This window comes from Geotrypetes seraphini, chromosome 14 (assembly GCF_902459505.1).
Source record: "Geotrypetes seraphini chromosome 14, aGeoSer1.1, whole genome shotgun sequence".
In the NCBI taxonomy this organism is placed as follows: domain Eukaryota; kingdom Metazoa; phylum Chordata; class Amphibia; order Gymnophiona; family Dermophiidae; genus Geotrypetes; species Geotrypetes seraphini.
Genome location: NC_047097.1, coordinates 56,765,308 through 56,782,179, shown reverse-complemented (window position 1 = coordinate 56,782,179; position 16,872 = coordinate 56,765,308). Strand labels below are relative to the sequence as shown.

General features: G+C 40.7%; 1 protein-coding gene across 1 annotated transcript in view; it reads right to left on the bottom strand.

The window, feature by feature from the left end:
• The window catches only part of KTI12 (KTI12 chromatin associated homolog), a 32,417-nt gene that overhangs the window by 7,184 nt on the left and 8,361 nt on the right, over positions 1-16,872 (bottom strand). Inside the window, exons 2-4 of the mRNA XM_033920840.1 lie at positions 8,838-8,889; positions 5,193-5,245; positions 1,487-1,542 (exon numbers count right to left, since the gene is read on the bottom strand). Of these exons, the coding sequence (XP_033776731.1) occupies positions 1,487-1,542; positions 5,193-5,245; positions 8,838-8,889 (161 nt within the window). The remainder of the gene's footprint in view (positions 1-1,486; positions 1,543-5,192; positions 5,246-8,837; positions 8,890-16,872) is intronic.

Below are 16,872 nucleotides of genomic sequence, written 5' to 3'. Positions count from 1 at the left end.
CCTTGAGCCCCGAGATCATCCTGGTGGCCGTCCGCGGAACCGATTCAATTCTGTGCACATCTTTACTGTAATGTGGCCTCCAGAATTGCACACAGTACTCCAGATGAGGTCTCACCATGGCCCTGTACAATGGCATTATGACTTCAGGCTTTCGGCTGACGAAACTTCTATGATACAACCCAATATCTGCCTTGCCTTAGATGAAGCCTTCTCCATTTGATTGGCAGTTTTCATGTTTTCAGTAAAAAGGAAACTTTTGGAACAAAAAGATGATCTGAGGTTCTGAGGAGACAGATTCAGAGCAACATCAGGAATTTGGGGCTCTTTTCACAGAAAGAATGGTGGTTGCTTGGAATGCCCTACCAAAGTTCAAGAAAAAAAAAATAAATAAAAGGAGGGGGTGTTTTAAATGGTAACAGAGTTTAAGGCATAGAATGAGCATGAGGATTCTTTGTTAGAAAAACGTGAAGAAATATCAGCTGGATCCATATGCCAGGCTGCATTTCAGTAAAAACTAGAAGCCCTATCGAAAATGCAGGCACTTCCTTAGCCAGATCAGTCTGGGAGACAACACAATACACCTGTTGACAATATCAACACGTCTGGGAAGATGTTCAGAAAGATCAAGGGGATGTTAATGGCTCCTATTACAACTACTTATTATTTCTATAGCACTGCCAGATTTATGCAGCGCTGTACATTAAACATGTAAGGGACAAACAGGACAAATAAGGGTTAGGGAATTTCTTACAGAGGGAATGACAAAACAGACATTAGTAAGAGTTACGAGTTAAAAGCAGCTTCGAAAAAGTGGCTCTTAGCTTAGATTTGAACACTGCCAGAGACGGAGCTTGACATACTGACTCAGGCAGCCTGTTCCAGGTATATGATGCAGCAAGACATAAGGCAGCGGTGCCCAAATGGTCGATCGCGATTGACCAGTAGATCGCAAAGGCAACGTGAGTCGATCATGTTGCCTTTGAGATCTTGTTCTTCCTGCCTTCAAGCGTGTACAAGCACCGGACCCACAAGCCTTCACATCTGACGTTAGAACTGACATCGGAGGTAAAGGCTTCTAGGTCTGGAGTCCACTGCACTGGCCACTAGGATGCCCTCTGCTCTGCAGGGATGATTGTGTGGCCATTTTGGTTCAAACATTGCCAGTCAGACGTTCTTATGAATGGCAACAAACAAGAGACAAGTTGGACGTTTCATTTTGGAAAATGGTTGCTCACTTTGTTCTCAGCGCAAAACATCCTTCTCACATATTTTCAAATAGGAAATATTGACGTCTTTCCTGTTTGAAAATGCATTTTGAGATGAACCTTTTTTTTTTTTTTTTTTTGGAAACATGCTGGACTACTTTTTCTTCTTCTTTCTTTTTCACATGGACATTCTTTTGCAAATGCTCCTCCAGAAAAGTATGTTTATACTATGGAAGAATAAAACAAGGTAGCATAGTGCTTGAATGTGTACAATGTCTTACCAGGCAGTGAGGAGTTTGTATGTGTTTTATTAAGCAATACAATTCATATCTATAACCTGAAAGAAAATAAGACACAGAACGTCAACAGGTTCTCCAGCAAGGAGTTTGCTTACAGATACAAACTTCTACTATTCAATTCACACTCTAGAATCTAATTGCTAATGTAATAACTGATCCCATCTTATTGTAAGCCACAATGATTCCTTGTTGAAAATTGCAAGATATAGAGTAGAGAATGACATGGTGGATGTTACCCGCGAGTAGCCGCAGGTAACTCGTCAAAACGGTGGAGGGGGGAAGGTGCTCACCGCAGGTACGGGGACAAGGCCATCCACCACCCTGTGGAGCGGTGAATGGCCTTGTCCCCGCAGTTAAGGGAGGGTACGTGCACAGTCACCGATCGCGTGCAGCCCCCTCCCTCCTTCCTACCTACCCGAATCTATCTATTTCCCTCCCTCCCCCTAACTTCCGGTTGCATCAGAGGAGAGGCTTCCACCCACACATGTATGAAATTGCATGAACACTCCGGCGGCTTTCAACAAGCTACTCAAACCTTAAAACGTGCCGCGAAGGTAAGGGGGAGGGAGGGACATGCACGGACTGCGCGAGGGGTGCCGAAGGGTAGTGAGGTGGCAAGAAGGAAGGGTGGATGCTGCGGGGACGGGGCGGTGAAGGGGACGGTGGTCCGGTGACAGATATTTTCCCCCGTGTCATTCTCCAATATAGAGAGCCTGTATGGTATGGTAACGCTACTAGATATATGCAGTGCTATATCTCAAAACACAGAAAAGACAGTCCCTGCTCAAAAGAGCTTACAATCTAGTCCAGGGGTGAGAAACGCACAAAGATATAATTTAGTCTTCCCTTCCTTTAAGGGAATTAAATCTGCTGGGAAGCTCAGTGATCTTTTATTTGGAATGAACTTCCTGACTCCATTAGGCTCTTAGGCCAGCTGCAATTATTTTGCAAATTCCTGAAAACTTTGTTGTTCTCGCAATTTGTAAATGGTTTAACTACAGCCTCAACAAAATGATAATAATGTAGTTATTTTTCTTATGCTTTTCTTATGTACTTTAGTCTTTAATTAGTTCTTCCTTCACCTATATTTTCTGCTATGTACTCTAATCTTAATTATATATGAACTGAGTCGAGCTCCACTGGGAGGTGACCCGGTATATAAACCAAAGATTAGATTAGATTAGGGGTGTCAAACTCAATCACATAAGGGGCCGAAATCCAAAACATAGGCTAAGTCACGGGCCAAATTTTTTATTAAGATGCATTAACCGATTTAGCATGCGTTAAATGCGCACCTTAAAAAAAGGACCCCTTAGTCTTAGTAGAAGTATAGGGTTACAACTTCTCTAACCCCATGCCGGCTCTGTGATGTAAACAAAATAAAATTTAAAAAGACATGTCTATACTAGGAAGAACCAACGTACATGACTAACACAATTTATAACAAGTTTGTTATCTCTGGAAATCTTTTGAACAAAAAAAAAAAAGAGAAAAAAACCCTGTGAAACTGAACTTTTATTTGGGAAAAACAATAAAGCCCTAACTTTAAGAATGAGGACCATATGAATGCATACAAAGCCAATACTCACGTTTCAAACTCGTAGTGCATCAATTACTCATACAAATATTTTTTAAAACCCTAAGAAACATAGAAACATGATGGCAGATAAAGGCCAAAGGGCCCATCCAGTCTGCCCATCCGCAGTAACCATTATCTCTAAGAGATCCCATGTGCCCATCCCAAGCTTTCTTGAATTCAGACACAGTCTTTGCCTCCGCCACCTCTACCAGAAGACTTTTCCATACATCTACCATCCTTTCTGTAAAAAAGCACTTCCTTAGATTACTCCTGAGCCTATCACCTCTAAACCTCATCCTACGCCCTCTCATTCCCCTCAAATGAAAGAGACTCAACTCATGTGCATATATGTACAGACATTTCTATATCTCCCCTCTTCTGCCTTTCCTCCAAAGTATACATATTGAAATCTACATCTGTCCCTATATGCCCCATAATGAAGACCATCGACCATTTCAGTAGCTCTCCTCTGAACCCACTCCATCTTGTTTATATCTTTTTAAAGGTGCGGTCTCCAGAATTGTGCGCAATATTCTAAATGAGGTCTAACCAGAGTCTTATACAGGGGCATCAATACTTCCTTTTCCATACTGGACAAACCCCCTTCCTATGCACCCTAGCATCCTTCTAGCTTTCACCATCGCCTTTTCAACCTCTTTGGCCACCTTAAGATCATTACATACTATCATCCCAAGTCCTGCTCTTCTTTCATTCACAAAATGTTCTTCACCCCCTAAATTGTACCTTTTCCTGGTGTTTTTGCTGTCCCAATGCATGACTTTGCATTTCTTAGCATTAAATCTTAGCTGCTAGATCCTTCCCTCATTTTTTCCGCACCATCATGGGTGTTAACTCTATTGCAGATTTTGGTATAATAATAATTTATTTTTACATACCACCTAACCAGCAGTTCATAGCGGTTTACTTAATAGGTAATTGGCATACAATATAATAACAACAACATCATACATAATAAAATTCTGAGTAACTAATACAAGCATTAAACCAATGAATTAAGAAAACACAATGTAAACTAAAATGAGTATAGATAAAAAGTACATTATAACTACATGATAATATGAAAATCAATAATGTATATTATATTGTTTAAATAAGTGGGTTTTAAGATCCTTTTGAATTTGATAGTAAGTAAGAAATGGAGAAACAAGACGATTCAAACATTAATTCATTAATCCTGCAAAGAGGCAAATCCTACCTGACAGCCCTTCAGCAATATCAGTTACAAAAATGTTAGAAAGAACAAACCCAAGAACCAAACCTTGAGGCACACCTCCGGTAACATTCCTTTCCTTAGAGTAGGGGTAGGCAATTCCAGTCCTCAAGAGCCGGAGCCAGGTAAGGTTTTCAGGTTCTCCACAATGAATATGTATGAGATGGATTTGCATGCACTGCCTCCTTGAGATGCAAATCTATCTCATGCATATTTATTGTGGATATCCTGAAAACCTGACCTGGCTCCAGCTCTCGAGGACCGGAATTGCCTACCCCTGCCTTAGAGGAATCTCCATTGACCACTACCTTCTGTTGCCTTCCATTCAACCAGTTCTTGACTCAGTCTGTCACTTTGGGGCTCATACCAAGGTCACTCAGCATGGACTCCTGTGTGGAACACTGTCAAAGGCTTTGCTAAAATCTAGCGCCTTCCCTCTATCCAACTCTCTGGTCACTCACTCAAAGAAATTGATCAGATTTGTCTAACAATACCTGCCTCAAGTGAATAAACAAACTGCTTGTTCACATATTATACAGAAACTGCCATCAGAGTACACAAGTTAGAGCCTTGGAATTCACTCCCAGTCTTCGACGGCTGCCAAAGGGTCAGATTTTCAGGATATTTTTAATGAAAATGTATGAAAGATTAGGCAGAGTACAAGTATACATGGGATAACAAAGTGAGAGGGAGGACAACAAAACAAGATAAACATGGCAAAACATCAGGCGGGTAGAAATGGACAATCTGGATTGGCCAAAACAGCTCTTTTCTGACATTTTCCATGTTTTAACCCACCTATGCTACCATGGGCTTATTCACTAGGACTTCTCTCAGTCTTTTTTGGGGCAAAAGCTTAGTCATGGAAAAAGGCTCACCTTTTATGTAGTTAAGGGAATCCAGAATCACTACATCTTCCTTGTTGAGCTTCCTGTAACAAAAACATGATGCATTTAATATACAGTATAATGAATTCGATCTAATTTGATATTTTTTGCTCTTGAACAACAAGAACCTAATGGCCACAAAAGAGTTATTGCCTTAAAGTTAAAAGGCCTCAATAACCTGCTAATTGCAAAGAAAAGAGAGGAACCATCTAGAGGACTTGCTGAAGAAGCCTTCATTCAAAAACAACCAGAAGCAATGCCATCTCTACTCATGGGCAGGTTTGATAAAAATGGACAAATTTTCCAATGAGGCTAGTATGAACTGGAAGAAAAGAGGACCAAAAGAAAGATCACCTTTTTCCTACCCCCCTCCAAATTAATTTACTAGGCCAGCAGAAGACATATCTGTACAAATATTTATGTACTCAAAGACTTCATTTTTTTTTTCCCTGAATGTCCAGTTCTTCTTTATTGTAAACCGCCTCGAACTACTTTGGCTTTAGCGGTATATAAACAATAAATTATTATTATTATTATTATCATCAGGGATCTCTCTGCAAGAACACCCCAGCATTCAGAGCACATATACAGCACTGGATGGTGGGCCTTTGTGTTGTCAGAGGCATTGCAAGTCAAGAAGATTCTGGAACATTTAGGACTGTGAAGCAAGACGAGTAGGTGATAGACACATATCTGTACTTCTCAGTAAGTGCTGCCATACTAGGACAGACCGAAGGTCTATCAAGACCTGGGTAAAACATTTTATGCTGCTTATCGTAGGAATAAGTCGCGTATTTCCCCACATCCATCTTAATGGCTTATGGACTTCTCTTAAACCCTGCTAAGCTAACTGCTTTTACCACATTCTGAGGCATTGAATTCCAAAGTTTAACTACACGTTGAGGGAAGAAATATTTTCTCCTATTTCTTTTAAATCTACTATTTAGTAGCTTCATTACGTGCCCCCTATCCTAGTATTTTCGGAAACAGTTCTTCACCCCCTAAACTGCAACTCATAATGGTTTTGTGATTTTCTTACACCCACAATATAGTTTGTGCTGGACACCCCCTTTTGAGGAAGCTTCCATTAGCAAAATGGATAAGTCTCTTTGTGTGCATAATAGTATTTAATTTGACAGTTTAGTATTCAATGTGACAAAGTTTGTTTTGATATTCACTTAAGTGTTCACAGCATGATTGAAATACTGGAATGTTAGGAGTTAGGGTGTGTTGGTGATCCGATCACCAACTGCTTTGCAATTCTTTTATAATTTTGGTGCTGGGAAGGAGAGAAGTTGAAAATGTGGGTGTTTTCCGACTCTGACACACCCCGTTGTAGTGATCCAACCCTTGATTATAGTTGTGGTGAAGGAGCAGCATACACAGAAGTACAGAAGACTTAGCACAGGGGTCTCAAAGTCCCTCCTTGAGGGCCGCAATCCAGTCGGGTTTTCAGGATTTCCCCAATGAATATGCATGAGATCTATGTGCATGCACTGCTTTCATTGTATGCTAATAGATCTCATGCATATTCATTGGGGAAATCCTGAAAACCCGACTGGATTGTGGCCCTCAAGGAGGGACTTTGAGATCCCTGACTTAGCAGTACCGCCATCCCAGTCCTTCAGTTTACATTATCCCCATTTTATCAATTTCTAAGGGTATTTGCTGTAAAGAAAAATTTTTTCCCAGTCTCCACACTGCCTTCTGTTTTGGTGTGTTTTCTAAATTCCATTTCACGCAGCTAGGCTCCTATTACTACATTCTACAAACTGATGTTGTCCTACCTGCAACCCAGCAGCTACAAACAGGTATGGCATCTTATTTTTACACCTCTAGCTGTCATGGCATGAATCACACAGAATTTATAGCACAGCAGTGATTACACTGAAACATTTCACAAGCCCCAGCTCAGTGCTATAGAAATTTGCGCACACAGCCTTGTATACAAATCACTGCCTTGTACTTTCACTGTTTGCAAAACCACGCTGCAGTACCTGATTTTTTTCCCCCAAGTTAAAGCGGAGCGTATCTGTTCTCTCTAGCATAATACTCCCAAGGCTTGAGAACTAATACCTTGAAGCCAGCTGCCAAAGTTCTGCCTATAGAAAACTACAACGCCAAGACAGACAGGTTCCCCCTTTGGCTTTGCAGCTCTGACAAGGAGGGAGATGCAATGCTTCATCAAGCAAGGCTGAGCACACTGAGCCACCCCGTCTCCTTTTCATCATGGGTGAATTCCAAACTGGCAGAAATGAACTCTGAGCCATAGGCCAAACAGTATGTTACTTTTTCTTGTTTTTATTCACAAAACTGGAATGAAGTGGAAGAGTTTACCAGTAAGCTAGCTTCCTTTCCCCTAAGTTTTTGATACAATATCTAGAGTAATTAAAAAGTATAATACATATGCTACAACAGCCTGCCCGACTATAAAAACAAAATAAACTCGCAGCTTAACCCTTTCAGGACCAAGGGACATATTTGTCCCATAACTTTAAAATCCTATAAATTTTGATTGGGATAGTCTACAGTTCTAAATTTGATATGTACGGATTCCATATGATACTGCCTTTATGTAAACAAACTGGTTCCGACATTCATTCATTAGCGTCGTTGCCAGATTGACGAGAAGATTCACTTGCCACACTGTCCATAAGCCAGAAGTGTGATTTTTTAAATAAAAATAATGATATTTCACAAAAAAAATCAATTTTTTGGCATCTGCAAGCCCTTTTTACCATAAAAATGTCGTCAAAACCACAAAAATTGGCCTACGATCCTTATGGTCCTGAAAGGGTTAAGGTATAATGCAATACTACTTATGCATACTCAATCTCGATTAGTCCTTGCTATTTTCAGGAAGTCTGCCTGGTACTGGCCTTGTTCCCTATCTACTGAAGCTGTCATCGAAGCCCCACACCATTCTAGCCTAGCATCTCTGTAGTATCCTCTCTCTCCTCCCAGAGGAATCTGGCATTTAACCCTTTTTTTTTTTTTTTTTTTTTTTACTAGCGCTGCACTCTTCAGGCCACAGGCAGCATGAGTGAAGTAAATACTCTGCCTTTGGCAGCCCCAGAAAATTTCACCTTTGCTGTAGCTTCCTACCATATGGACAGGAATCTGTAGCAAAGGAAGGCTGTGATTGAATAGAACACAATACAGGGATTCAAAGTGGGTTTGGATAAATTCCTGAAGGATAAGGGGATTGAGGGGTACAGACAGAAATAGTGATAGGTCATAGGATGAGTTCAGGGACCACTGACAGGTCATGGACCTAATGGGCTGCTGCGGGTGCGGACTACGGGCGCGATGGACCTCTGGTCTGACCCAGCGGAGACAACTTCTTATGTTCTTCCAGGACCGCCAAAGGCAGCGTGTTTACTTCATTCATGCTGTCTGCGGCCCAAAGACTGCAGTGCTAGGGGGGAAAAAAGGGTACAAAAATTCCAGATCCCGCCAGGGGTGGGGATGAAATTCTGGACAGGCTCCGCGGGCCACCCCAGAGGTCTTGGAGGGCTGCCATCAGTTTGTGGGCCTTGCAATGAAGACCAATGTGCTAAGGAACACAGTGCTAAGCACCAATACAAGGAGACCTGAATATGCTTCCCGGGACAGGAAAGATAAGTAATGTCTTACCGTTCTACTTCAGCTCTCAGTGTACCTCTTAATTCTCTCTCCTTTAGAGAATCTGTGTGAAAAAATAATAAAAATACATCACTGACAATACCACAATTCATTGTACCTTTTTAAAAAACTAGAAATGCTGAACAAGGGATAAACACTAGTGCTGAGTCACCCATTCTAATCCTATGGGTGACTTGGCATTTAGCTCGCGTTGCTTGGCATTGCAGCTTGATAAAAGGGGTAGGTTAGTTTGCCATCCTTTGTTTCTGTGCATTCAAATGAGCTGACAGTATTCTTGGAAAGGATTAGAAAAAAAAAACCAAACCCAGAAGGAAAAAAATAGTATGTGTCGGCTAAGGATATGTTTATAACAGTGGTCTCAAACTCGCAGGCCACTAGGTACTATTTTGAGGCCTTCGGTATGTTTATCATAATCACAAAAGTAAAATAAAACTGTTTCTTGTTCTTATGTCTCTTTAGCTATAAATGACAATATTATTATTAAGACTTAGCCAAAAGGAAAAATTTATAAACTATAAAGAGTTTTACCTTACGCAAAATTGTCATTTCTTTAATAAGAGATTAACTATTTTTTCTGTGGCCCTACAAGTACCTACAAATCCAAAATGTGGCCCTGCAAAGGGTTTGAGTTGGAGACCACTGGCCTATAGGAAGAGGAGATACAAATGTTAAGAGCCTTAGCCAATAGGGAGAGGAGGAGATAGTGGATGCTGTGGATGGCCATCGTGTTACTATGTTTCTATAACCATAAAGTTCTATGACATCACAATACAGGTGTAAGGAGCCTTAGCCTATAGCAGTGGTCTCAAATTCGCGGCCCGACAGGTCCTATTTTCAGGCCCTCGATATGTTTATCATAATCACAAAAGTAAAATAAATGAGTTTCTTGATCATATGTCTCTTTAGCCTCATGCAAAATTGTCATTTCTTTGATAAGACATTAACTATTTTTTCTGTGGCCCTCCAAGTACCTACAAATCCAAAATGTGGCCCTGCAAAGGGTTTGAGTTGGAGACTACTGGTTTATAAAATATTTGAGTGAGGTGTTGAATGTTCCTCAGGATGAATTTTCCACCTCTTGTGAGGAGTAAACTAGTTACTGATGAAGGACCAGAAGCAACCTGTACAAAATGAAACAGTATTAGATGTGGAAATGGATAGACTAGATGTTACAACTTTGTTAGAAACTTCTGATTCTGAGCAAATTACATTATTTCAGCAATGTAAGCAATAACTCCGGCCTTTTTTTCTGATAGAGAATTGCTACTAAGGTAGTTTTTCAAGAATTGTCAAAGTTATTTTTCTATTTTAAAATTTCCATGTTTCCAGATGTGGCACAAAAGACTCAGAAGCGAAGGAAGCAGTTTCTTTTATTGTGACCAGGGTTTTTCCAGTTGGGGGCTGCATTCTTGAAATTTCCTTGTAAATATGATTATGTTCCAATCTGCAGAATATGTTGTCTTTGCCCTGTTCATTTGACGGCTTTTTTGGCAATGAAGCCCCCATCTGATTGAATGTTCTTATTATTCATTAATGGAGGAGTAGCCTAATGGTTACTGCAGGGAGCTGGGTTCAATTCTTTCTGTACCTCCTTGTGATACTATGGGTTCCTTTTACAAAGCCACGGTAGCAACAGAAAATGACACAGGGACGGGTACCCACAGTTAATTGCGGGGTGGATATGGGGACAGAGCCATAAGAATCCAAGCACACTCTCACATTCTAACAGAGAATGACACGGTGACAAAATTCATCACCGTCCTCGCGGATAACCGCGGGAAACCATCTTCATGTCATTCTTTAAGCAGAGAGGGAAGAATCAGAGTGTGAATGGCCACAACCACTGACCCGCAAGCTTTGCTTTGAAGAATGCTGGTGTAGAAGGACTGAGGTTGAGATAGACACTAAAGAATGACAGTCTCTGGTATCCAGAGCAGATATTGTGATGTCATAATGCCTCATTCCACCAGTGCCTAAGAGCCAATCACATCAGTGATGTCACAATGGCTTCATTATCCTTGGCTCCCATAAGAATCAGAGTATGAATGGCCACAACCACTGACCCGCAAGCTTTGCTTTGAAGAATGCTGGTGTAGAAGGACTGAGGCTAAAATAGACACTAAAAATTGACATGGGATTATTTCCCGCTGTTATCCACGGGGATGGGAATGGTGATGAATTTTGTCACCGTGTCATTCTCTACATTCAAACTTCTAATTTGGAAGTGCAGTAGTTTTACTTTTCCTACCTCCTTGTCTATGTTGAAGAAGAAACTGTTCGATTTTGTTATGAACACTGGCAGTGAAGGCAATTATACACACTTGGAAAGGCACTGATCAATTCAAATGTACTTACCAAGATAACAGTTGGACAAAATTGTGGACTGGCTTACACATAATAAATTGAAAGTAAATTCCCCCCCAAAATGCAGTAATGCTTTTCTCTTCAAGGACTCCACCTTCAAAATCTTTATACTTTAGTATGAAAGGTGTTCCTCTAACATTTTCTACAACAACTAAAATCTTAGGCGTTATGATCGATGACACTTTAACCTTTCATTCTCATATTTCAAAGGTGGTTGCTTCCTCTTTTTTTGCCCTTCATCAAATTCGATCTATTTGTTTATTTCTTCAATTAATTCTCTTTATAGTCTTATAAATATCTTAGTATTATCTAAACTTGACTACTGCAATTCTATTTTACTTGGCCTTCCGAAATACCAGTGTTTTTTTTCCTTTTCCCACCCTTGGAATTTAATTTTTATTGTAAATCAACCTCTATTTCTTTTCCTTATGTTTAGTTATATAATATATTTATTGATTTATTCTGTCCTCCCTCCCCTTTTTATATATTACATTGTAAACCGCTTAAATTTTAACTTTGGTTTTATATTTGCGGTATATCAAATAAATCGACACTTGAACAGAACCTGCTATTCAGATAAGAGCTTCTAACCAGGATATTCAGCAGAACGATTGCCTCCAAACAGCCTTACAAACCATCTTGGCAGAGCATGGGTGGAACCAATGAGGTCCCAGATAATATCCGGATGCTGCCATCTGAATAGCCATGAACAGAAAGAAAGCTATTCTAAGCCACCTGGATATTTATTGACTGTCGCTGCTTCCATTATCACTGACAACAGTGGTTGAATAAAGGACTCAACAGCTCCTAAACTACAAGGAAGATGTGGCGGAACCTGACCCTTTTAAACACAGAAGCATAAGTTGCTAGTAGTTAAAAAGAAAAATTATTTTTTGTCCAGAAAACATGGGAAGCTTTGCAGAAGTATTTATCACTTGAAAATATGAACATTCCCAGTAATGACAGGCAATTTGGAATGGTTTCATGTTATTTCTGTTGCTTTAGTTTACTGATGTTCATGTTGAATACAGTTTTCATAAAATATAAACATGTAACAAATAAATATTGCCTGAGCAGCTGTGGATCAGGAGTCCTGGTGCCAGAGCGTCGGTTGGGGCAAGTTCTAAGGCCAGGACAAGAATGAAAAAAGCGGCTGGGCAAAACACAGAAGGTGGTAAAATAATTTTTTTTTTTTTAAACTCATGCTGTTTATTCACAGCTTTGTAAATAAGATATTCTATCACCCCTCCTCGTGTTTGTAACCCTGGAAAGAAAAAGGCACCATGCTGTCATGCAAATCCCTTCTCAGTGTTGTCGACTAAACACAGAGCTTGGATCCCCAAAGCTCACTTGCTGGTATTATCTACCATCTCGAAGTCTAATGAAATTTCACACTCAGACCAGGTTCCTTAGCAACAAAAGTCTGGCTCAGGAAGATGTGTGGCCAACATTTACAACAAAAACAATTATACCAAGGAGAAATATGTATTTAAACTCTCCCTTCCTTCTAAAAAAGGGATTAAAGGAGTCAAGATCTTCAGTCAATCTTTGGTCTTTAAACTCTCTCAACTCTGGAATGATCTCCCCTTTTTTTTTTTTTAAGGAGTTCCAGTTCATTTCAATTTTTCCGTAAATCTTTAAAAACTACTCTATTTGCCAAACATTTTTGAAAATTAATTCTTTTGAAATTTTGCTATTATCTTCTATTTATCATTTGTAAATCATCCCCTGTTTATTTAATTGCTGTAAACCGAGTCGAGCATTCTCAGAATGATGACTCGGTATACAAAGTTAACCTTGAGTTTAGTTTTCTCCCTACCAGGCGTGTCCAAATGGGCAACATACTTTTAAACATTAAACTTGGGTTTTTATTAGAGATGTGCACAGGGACATGATCTAGTCCCCGACTCCATCTACAGTCAGTTCTTTTCCATCCCCATCCTCACGTTTCTCTTTCCCATCTCCATACCCAACTCGCATTTAAAGGGTCTTTTAAATTCAAAACAAGACAAAGTGCCCTATAACTTTTTAAAAATTTAACTCTGTTAATTGGCAGATGGTGAAACAGCTGCTTTAGACAACTTGATGTTGAACGAGATCAACAGTGCCATGGAACAGGCGTTTGGAGATGCAGATCTCCCTTAAGAGCCACAGAAGACACATGTTGCTGCTGAGCAAAACAATGCCAAATAAAGGGTTAACACAAAACAATAGGCATTATTTTGTTAAATATGCAAGAAATCTATGGGCTCCTTTTCTCAAACCACAGTAGAGCCTGGAGCAGTAGCATGGAATGCTGCTATTCCTTGTGTTTTGGCCAGATACTAGTGACCTGGATTGGCCACCATGAGAATGGGCTACTGGGTTTGATGGACCATTGGTCTGACCGAGCAAGATTGTTCTTATTGCAGACCGGCGAGATAAATACTCTGATGCTCAAAGGAATTGAATGAGTGTTGGAGCATTTACCGCGTCAGCCTGTAGTAAAAAGCTCCACCACGGTATGATAAAAAAAAGAGTCCTATATTCTTATTAATAACACTGTTTTCTTAAACATCAAAGTTTATAATGTTATCACAGTCTCACCATTTCAAAATAAGTAAAAATAATAAGCCATCTACTGAGCCAGAGCTCAGTTCCGTTCTGCATTCCTCTATTGTTCATCCTGCAAATAAAAAGAACATTCTGATGTGCTGGAATAGCAGATGGCACCCCTACCATCACCAACTCTGGATTTTATCCCATTCAATAGGAGTTCCCGTCTTAAATTCTCACCCCTTGTGGTTTTGCTGCCAGCAATTCCATGGTGGAACAGCACACTTCACAGCAAAAAGGCCTGGGATAGAGCTTTGCTTGCTTTCTTCGTTCACTTGGTTAGTTTTGTATTCTGTCATCCCCAATGAGCTCAGAACAGGTAACAAAGGTCGACGAACATAATCCATAGACAAACAAATTATGAATTTATAAGTGTACAGAACATTAAATATATAGAGTCAAATTTAGCATAAAATTTGGTCATTTTACATTACATTAGCGATTTCTATTCCATCAATACCTTGCGGTTCAAGGCGGATTACAAAAGAAGTTATCTGGCCATTTCCAGAGGAATTGAAGAGAAGAGCGAGTTGCTTCAGAGAATTGGGACGAGTCTTGCGGCGTTAGTTTGTCTTCAAGGATTTCTTGAATTGCATGGTTTTTATTTCTTTTCTGAACGATTTGTAGTCTGGGGTCGTTATCAGTAAATTTTAAGTTAACATATACAGTAGTTATTTCCATATTCAGTTAACAGACAGTAGATCCGATTGTAGCAGTTTTCCGGGTCTTACTTCATCCGAGTAGAAAGAACCAACATTTCAGCCATCATGCTGCGGCTTTCTTCTTTCTACTCAGACGCGGCAAGACCCAGAAAACTGCTACAATCATGACGCCAGCCGCAGAAGCCTAAGAGAACAGAGTGGATCTAGTTCAGCCCTCTGCTAAACTGCTGCAGTGTCAGCCCCAGAAGCTCAAGCTTCACTGCTCATGCCAGCACTGACCTCAGTTTTCCATTCCTGCCTTTAAAGGCAAAGTCCTTCCCTGGACTGCAGATACCTCGCTTCTCTCCCCCATCCCCCACCTAAAATTGCAGCGTCTCTCAGCATGGCACCAGAAGCTCTTCTTTTGTGGCTGCTGCTGTTTTCAGTGGACCTCCAGACCCGATTCTACACCACAACTGTTCCTTATTTCCTTTCCTTTTTTTCTTCTCCACCTAGGAATATAAGAACATAAGCAATGCCTCTGCTGGGTCAGACCTGAGGTCCATCGTGGCCAGCAGTCCGCTCACGCGGCGGCCCAACAGGTCCAGGACGTGCCCTGGCATGATGCACTTCCCCAAGACAGTATCTGTATCATCTTAGGGCAATGCATACAGCAGCAACCCACTTTTGTATTTATTTTAAACTTGCTTTATAGAGTATTTATAGTCCTACTAACTGGATCCAACCAGACTCAAGAAGAGGAGAGGAAGAACAGCTATATTATTGCCACTCTGTCTTACTACCAACTCCTCTCTGAGTTCCAGCACTGGCTACAACCAGACCTATGGGTCTCTGCCACTGAAGTTGCTTCCACTAGTCCAGACTGCCCTTCTGCTGGAGACAGAGCAAAACTGTCTGCTTTTCCTCCTGCACAAGCACATAGTGGTAGACCTACAAAGAAGCAGTGATCCACACATGCATGAATCAACAAAAATGAACAGATCAAATTTCTTAGATATCCCCGATCACAAAATCTGTTGATCAGATGTTGACACTCATTTCAAATCTTCCAATGAACAGCAAAGACAACGTAGTCTCAAAAATTGCAAAAAAGTGGTAAGCTTCAGGGTGAAAAGTTAAATAGTGCAGGAAAGTATTTCTATCCATTTTCTGAATACTGTATAGATGTCCTAAATAATAATAATAATAATTTTATTCTTATATACTGCCAAAGCCATAGAAGTTCGAGGCGGTTTACAGCAAGAAGCGCTGGACAATCAGCGAAAAGGTTACAGTCAAAGTCAGCGAAGAGGTTACAATCAAAGTCAGCAATACAATCTTACATAATGAAGGAATATGAGAGTTATACAATCTTACATAAAGAAGGAATATGAAAGCAGTTTAGTTCATTAGGGATACTGGTTTATTAAGCAGAGCTGAGAAGATTCTTAGTTAACAAATCGATTGAACAAGCTCGATTTTACCTGTTTTCTAAAATTGAAGTAGGATGATGAGAGCGCAAAAACGTTACTAAGCCAATCGTTCCATTTGCCTGCCTGGAAGGCAAGAGTTCTGTCCAAGAATCTTTTGTAGTGGCAGGCCTTTATTGTCGGTTCATAGACAAAACTGTGGAAGACAAAGGCGCGTGCCGACAACTGAGCGCAAGATGGAGGTGCGCGCTGAAAAAAATGACAGTTTTTAGGGGCTCCGACGGGGGGTTTTGTTGGGGAGCCCCCCCCCACTTTACTTAATACAGATCACGGCAGCGTTGTGGGTGGTTTGGGGGGTTGTAACCCCCCTCATTATACTGTAAACTTAACTTTTTCCCTGTTTTTAGGAAAAAAGTGAAGTTTTCAGTAAAATGTGGGGTTACAACCCCCCCAAGCCCCCACAATGCGGCGCGATCTGTATAAAGTAAAGTGGGGGGGTTCCCCCCCACACACCCCTGTCAGAGCCCCTAAAAACAGTTATTTTCTTTGGCGCGCACCTCCGCACTGCGCTCAGTTGTCGGCACACGCCTTTGTCTTCCGCGGTTTTGACCTGACACCTTATTGTCGGATAGGAGAACAGATGTATTCTTCGTGTGGGTCTAAGATAACTGGCCAGATTGAAGTGGGAAACGAGGTAAGTGGGGGCTAGGCCAAATATTGATTTGTAACATAGACAGGAGAACTTAAACAGGATCCGCGCCTCTAGGGGCAGCCAATGGAGTTTCTGATAGTAGGGGCTTATGTATTCCCATTTCTTCAGCCTAAAGATCAGCCGAACTGCCATGTTTTGAATGACTCTGAGTCTTAGGATGGTTTTTTTGTAGGATGCCAAGTAAATAATGTTGCAATAATCGAGCAGGCTCAGGATGGAAGATTGAACCAGTAAGCAGAAGGATGGAGCATCAAAGTATTTTCTGATGGTTCTGAGTTTCCATA